This window comes from Micropterus salmoides, unplaced genomic scaffold, assembly GCF_014851395.1.
Source record: "Micropterus salmoides isolate LMB-PRFRI ecotype aquatic unplaced genomic scaffold, ASM1485139v1 Ms_hic_scaffold_6, whole genome shotgun sequence".
NCBI classification, from domain to species: Eukaryota; Metazoa; Chordata; class Actinopteri; order Centrarchiformes; family Centrarchidae; genus Micropterus; species Micropterus salmoides.
In genome coordinates, this window is record NW_024044348.1 from 35,419,645 (window position 1) to 35,426,925 (window position 7,281).

Below are 7,281 nucleotides of genomic sequence, written 5' to 3' on the forward strand. Positions count from 1 at the left end.
GGCAGTTTTGGCGATGGTCCATAATCACAGAGAGAATGAATGTGTTTCCCTTGTCAGTGTTTGTATATCTTAAAGAGGTAGTATTATGGTCATTTTCAGGTTCAAAATCTTAATTAGGGGTTGAACCAGAACAAGTTTACATGGTTTAATTTTCAAAAAACACCATATTTTTTGTCATACTGCACATTGCTGCAGTTCCTCTTTTCACCCTGTGTGTTGTACGCTCCGCTCTTGAGCTACAGAGTGATGAATCTTACTTGTACAAAATCTTTGTTGGGAGTTGCACATGCGCAGTTCCCAGGTAAGGACTTCTAGCCAATCAGAAGCAGAGAAGGGCGGGTCATAAGAAACAAGGTAGTGTGATACAAATCAAAGCCGCTTCAGACTGATGGTATAAGTTATTCCAGTCCACAACCACACAACATCATTGTTCCACATCTTACCATAAACCACTACAAAAATCACCCTATTTCAACTCAATTTTACATAAAAATTAGCTAAACAATTTGAACGTTTGCTCAGTAGTTTTCACATCGGGTGTAATATTAGCATTATAGTTATAATTTTAGCTGTGTTAGCCAACGTTTACAACAACTCCACACTTGAACAGTCTGTGAAGTTACATTGTTTATTCTAAATATAATTCACAACCAATAAAGCCTACTTACAGGTTGTGATTGTGAATTTCCAGGCCCAAACAGAGTCGGAGTTGCATCGCCTTTTAGGACTAAACATTGAACTGTTGCCGGTGTTCTGACGATCTATGCTGCCTTGCCGAAAAATGCTACCATAGCGCAAATCGATAGACTCGACTCTACTCGGCCCTGCTCCGTTTTCCATTGCAGATAGTACCCAGAGATAGTCGTCGTCTTAGCAACGCCACACACAACCGCAGCGACGTACTGTGAGCGGGCGGCTCGCCGGCCTCACACGCTCCTCCCGCGGGTTGGCGCAGGCTTCCCCCGCAGCCACTTGCGGAGCTCCTCAACTCCAAACATATTCAAGCACATTTTTGTTTCCCAAATGAAGGCATTTCGAAGCCTGTGAATAAAATGGGAAGTTACTCATTTAGTTTAATTTTATATTTCCATGAATTATTTTTGGTGGAGGTTATTCAATATGAAATCATAAATGAAACATTGTCTTCTTCAATATTGAGCTATGTACCCCAATAAAGCACTCCAACTGTGTCTGTCATCAGTGGACTGAACATTTTGGTAGTTGTTGCCTATAGTTTAGCTTGTCTGACTTAAAATATGATCAACTGTAACTTTTCCATGGTCTCTTGGCCACAAAACAATCTATATAGGGGTCCTTCAAGTTAAAGAAATGTTAAGTCTGTTGACTGTTGCACTTTATTGAAACCATACAGATAAAAGAGGCTGCAACAAGCTTGAAGAAAAACCATGAAGAATGAACGCTCACACCTAAGGACAACTTTAGAGACACCAATTAACCTATGTCTTTGGATGGTGGGAGGAAGCCCGAGCACCCGGAGAGAACCCCCGCAGACACAGGGAGAACAACTCCACACAGAAAGGCCGGGGCAACTGGGGTTTGGCAACAGTGCTAACCACTGCAGCACCACGGCACCACCATCAATTCGATTATTCTTTATAGAAAAAATTCAAAATAAATGTACTTCATAGGGCATGTGCACAATATAGCATCTAGGCATACCGTATAAATGCAATCCTGAATCTGATCCATAATAAATCAATAAGGTTTAGACGGTTTACAAAAATCACAACATGACGATTATGCGGGGGTAAAATGTCTGCACAATACATGCCATGCATAGGACTAAAACACCTTTTATTTTTTGTGCTCTTTTATGTTGCTGTGGACCCTGCAGTAGTGGCTGCACAGCTGGGACCTGGTGTGCTGGTTCGTGGAAGGATGGAGCTGGTTGTGGTGATGTGTGGTAGGAAGGAGCCGGGTGGGGTGACATGCAGACAGATAAAGTCTGGGGTGCTGGTGTGTGAATGGATGGAGCCTGGTTTTGTTGTGGTGTGGCTGGTGTTTCCTGTTGTGGTGACTGGATATAGGTGGTAGGGGTTAAGTCACACGGCTACACAGTACCACATTCACTTGACACAAACAAGTACCTACACAAATCTAATTTTATTTAGGCCTACAAATAATGGAAACAGTGGTCTTCTGTCCTGTTGCATAAACTGCTTCTTATATCCACTGTTCTCTCTTCTCAATGTCACAAATAACTAGTAACAATAACCCTCTTATCTCATTATGATTTCAGTGTCTTCTAAAATGGCACTGGATAGAAGGGAGCGCAGTGCGAAAACCCCGCTGTCTCAGTTTAACCAGTGCACCTGCATGCTTTCCCCTTTGTCGCCTCCGGTAGATCCCAAACAGAGCTCCCGCTCCTCCAACTAATAAATGGCAAAAAGTCTTACAAAGGTATGGCACCATGGTGTTACAGGATATTCTATCTATAAGTTAGTGGTGGGTCGTCTCTCTATTTAATTATGCATTAATTATATCAGGTATGAACGCTCAGTGACATTGAGTCGCACTGAGCAGTCAAATCCTCTGCAAAGACTCCAGGTACACTTTTTTATTCCACTCCATCCCTGATTGCAGTAATTCTCCTTCGTTACACTTCTGACATTTACTTTGCACTTTGAATAAAACATTAACCACATTAACCACATTAATTCTGGGGGACTGCATGACGTGCTGACGTATTGCGGTAAGCGTGTCGACTCATTTCCGTTTCCGGTGCTTGTGTGTTGGTACCGTGTTGTGCTGCTCTCGCTAAATAACAGTTACATTTGTTAGATTACAGCGGCCAACTGTTCGCTAAACACTTATTCTTTACAGTAATTTTGCCTAAGCACTCAGTTCTTTCCATCTTTTAGTGACTGCTGTTCAATCTCATAGTTGTTCTAAAGTTTTGGTAACTGACGCTACAGTACTTTAGCTTAGCCGTTAGCGACTTTAGCTTAGCAGCTAGCGATGGCTTCTCCTTCTCCCTCTCTCTCTCCTACTTTCTCCTGCTCGGTGTGTCAGATGTTTAGTTACTCCTCTGCCTCCTTTAGCGGTAATGGTACATGTAATAAGTGTAGTTTATTTATAGACATGGAGGCGAGGCTCAGTGAGTTAGAAGTCCGGCTCCGCACCCTGGTAGATCAGTCTTTAGCTACTGTAGCTAGCCAGTCCCCGGTAGTCGGTGCGGAACGGCCTGAGTTAGCCTCTGGTAGCCGTCCTCCGGCATCCCCTGTGCAGCCAGGAAAGGGGGGCTGGGTGACTGTCCGAAGGAGGAATAGTAAGCATTCAAAGTCCACGGGGCATCATCAACCTGTTCACGTTTCTAACAGATTTTCCCCACTCAGCGACACACCCGCTGAGAAACCAACTCTGATCATTGGCAGCTCCATTTTGAGAAACGTGAATTTAGCGAAGCCAGCGGCCATAGTTAAGTGCATCCCTGGGGCCAGAGCGGGCGACATTGAGTCTTATTTGAAACTGCTGGCTAAGGATAAACGTAAATACAGTAAGATTGTTATTCACGTCGGCGGTAATGACTCCCGGTTACGCCAATCGGAGGTCACTAAGATTAATGTTGAGTCGGTGTGTACATATGCAAAAACAATGTCGGACACCGTAGTTTTCTCTGGACCCCTGCCAAATCTGACCAGTGATGACATGTATAGCCGCATGTCGTCATTCCGCCGCTGGTTGTCGAGGTGGTGTCCAGCAAACGATGTGGGCTTTGTTGATCATTGGCAGACTTTCTGGGGAAGACCTGGTCTGATCCGGAGAGACGGCATCCATCCCACTTGGGAAGGAGCAGCTCTCATTTCTAGAAATCTGGCCAAGTTTATTAGTGGACCAAATCCATGACAACCCAGAGTTGAGACCAGGAGGCAGAGTCGCAGTTTAACACACTTCTCTGCCCTTCTTTTTCAGCAGTTACCCACCCAAAACCCTACGCAGAGTCGCAGTCTAACACACTTCTCTGCTCCTCCATTTCAGGAGTTACTTAGTGAAAACCCTATAGTGACGGTGTCTGTCCCCCGACCATCGAAATTATTTAAAAAGGTAAACAGAAGAGGTGCTGTGCATAAAAACCTTATAAAAATTAAAACCACAAGAGCAATAGTGCAAACAATAGGAGAGTTAAATGTGGACTCTTAAACATCAGATCTCTCTCTTCTAAAGGTGTACTAGTAAATGAACTAATATCAGATTATGATATTGATTTATTTGGTCTTACTGAAACCTGGCTGGGTGATGGAGAATATGTTAGCCTAAATGAATCCACCCCTCCCAGTCATATTAATACTCACATTCCTCGAGGCACAGGCCGAGGAGGTGGAGTTGCAGCTATCTTCGACTCTAGCCTATTAATCAGCTCTAAACCTAAACTAAACTATAACTCATTTGAAAGTCTTGTTCTTAGTCTTTCGCACCCAAGTTGGAAATCACTGCAACCAATTCTTTTTGTTATAGTGTACCGAGCACCTGGCCCGTATTCTGAATTCTTATCTGAATTTGCAGAGTTTTTGTCAACTTTAGTCCTTAAAACGGACAAAGTTATTATTGTAGGGGATTTTAATATTCATGTAGATGTTGAGAATGACAGCTTCAGTACTGCGTTTATCTCTTTGTTAGATTCCATCGGCTTCTCTCAGAGTGTTCATGAACCGACTCACTGTTTTAACCACACCCTTGACCTTGTTTTGGTGTATGGTATTGAAATTGAACATTTAGTGGTGTTCCCACAGAATCCCTCTTTATCCGACCACTGTTTGATAACTTTTGAGTTTGTATTGCTGAACTACTCGCCATTGGGCAAAAATTTCTATACAAGATGTCTGTCTGATAGTGCTATAGCTAAATTTAAGGATGCGATTCCATCAGCTCTAAATACATTATCTAGTCACAAAGTAACGGAGGACTCCTATGCTAATTTCAGTCCCTCCCAAATCGATCATCTTGTTGATAGTGCTGCTGGCTCGCTGCGAATGACACTCGACTCTGTAGCCCCTCTAAAAAAGAAAATACTAAAACAAAGACGGTTAGCTCCATGGTATAATACTGAAACTCGCAAATTAAAGCAAATATCACGGAAACTTGAGAGGAATTGCCGTTCCACCAAAGTGGAAAATTCTCGTTTAATTTGGCAAGATAGTCTTAAAACTTATAGGAAGGCCCTCCGTAATGCCAGAGCAGCGTACTACTCGTCATTAATAGAGGAAAATAGGAACAACCCCAGGTTTCTTTTCAGCACTGTAGCCAGGCTGACAGAGAGTCACAGCTCTATTGAGCCAAGTATTCCCATAGCTCTCAGTAGTTACGACTTCATGAGCTTCTTTAATGATAAAATTCTAGCTATTAGAGACAAAATTCACCAAGACCTGCCCTCAACTGGCACCGACTTATCTCTAAACTCAGGAACCTTAGAAACAGCTGTAGAACCAGATACATGTTTAGACTGTTTTGCTTCCCTCAATCTTTACCAACTAACTTCAATAATTTCTTCATCTAAACCATCAACCTGCCTCTTAGACCCCATCCCGACTAGGCTGCTTAAAGATGTTTTACCCTTAGTCAGCACCTCTATACTAGATATGATCAATCTATCTTTATCAACAGGCTATGTACCACAGTACTTTAAAGTAGCTGTAATTAAACCTCTTCTGAAAAAGCCCAAACTTGATCCGGATGTTTTATCAAACTATAGACCTATATCTAACCTTCCATTTCTCTCTAAGGTTCTGGAGAAAGCAGTTGCTAAACAGCTGTGTGACTTTCTACAGAGCAATAGTTTATTTGAGGATTTTCAGTCAGGATTTAGAGCTCATCATAGCACAGAGACAGCACTGGTGAAAATTACTAATGACCTCCTTATTGCATCAGACAAAGGACTTGTCTCTGTACTGGTTTTATTAGATCTTAGTGCTGCATTTGATACCATTGACCATCAGATCCTATTGCAGAGACTGGAATATTTCATTGGCATTAAAGGAACCGCTCTAAGCTGGTTTAAGTCCTATTTATCAGATCGATTTCAGTTTGTACATGTTAACGATGAGTCCTCCATGCACGCCAAAGTTACTCATGGAGTTCCTCAAGGATCTGTCCTTGGACCAATCCTCTTCACTTTATATATGCTTCCTTTAGGCAATATTATCAGGAAACATTCCATAAGCTTTCATTGTTATGCAGATGATACTCAGTTATATCTATCGATCAAGCCAGATGAAACTCATCAGTTAGCTAAACTTCAAATGTGCCTTCAGGATGTTAAAACCTGGATGAGCTGTAATTTTCTTATGTTAAACTCAGATAAAACTGAAGTTATTGTTCTGGGGCCTAAGCACCTCCGTGACGCATTATCTAAAGATATAGTTTCCCTGGATGGCATCGCCTTGGCCTCCAGCACCACTGTGAGGAATCTTGGAGTTATCTTTGATCAGGACATGTCGTTTAAGTCCCACATTAAGCAAATTTCAAGGACCGCCTTTTTTCACCTACGTAATATTGCGAAAATCAGGAACATCCTGTCTAAAAATGATGCAGAAAAACTAGTCCATGCATTTGTTACTTCTAGGCTGGATTACTGCAATTCCTTATTATCAGGCTGCTCGAAAAAGTCCATTAAGACTCTTCAGCTGATCCAGAATGCTGCAGCACGTGTTCTGACAGGAACCAGGAAAAGAGATCACATTTCTCCTGTTTTAGCTTCTTTGCATTGGCTTCCAGTAAAATCCAGAATAGAATTTAAAATCATTCTTCTTACCTACAAAGCTCTTAATGGTCAGGCACCATCTTATCTTAAAGAGCTCATAGTACCTTACTACCCCACCAGAGCACTGCGCTCCCAGAATGCAGGGTTACTTGTGGTTCCTAGAGTCTCCAAAAGTAGACTAGGAGCCAGAGCGTTCAGCTATCAAGCTCCTCTCCTGTGGAACCAGGTTCCAGTTTGGGTTCAGGAGGCAGACACCATCTCCACATTTAAGAGTAGGCTTAAGACTTTCCTCTTTGATAAAGCTTATAGTTAGGGCTGGCTCAGGTAGTCCTGAACCATCCCTTAGTTATGCTGCTATAGGCCTAGACTGCCGGGGGATTTCCCATGATGCACTGAGCTCCTCTCTCCTCTACTTTCTCTCCCTCTGTATGCAACCTTATCCCATTATTGCATGTTACTAACACAACTTCTCCCCTTTCTGGTAGTCTTGTGCTTTCTCGTCCCTCTCCTCTCTCCTCCTATCACTTCCTGCAGGTTTTCTGGCTCTGGAGCTGTGGAGTCTG

The 7,281-nt window shown here is 42.7% G+C and overlaps 1 protein-coding gene across 1 annotated transcript; it reads left to right on the forward strand.

The window, feature by feature from the left end:
• Positions 1-6,134: 6,134 nt before the first annotated feature.
• LOC119889871 lies at positions 6,135-7,031 on the forward strand (the record flags this gene model as incomplete). Its single annotated transcript, XM_038700770.1, has 1 exon — positions 6,135-7,031. A coding segment is annotated over one exon (897 nt), but the record flags the coding sequence as incomplete, so codon positions are not given.
• Between the last annotated feature and the right edge of the window lie 250 nt (positions 7,032-7,281).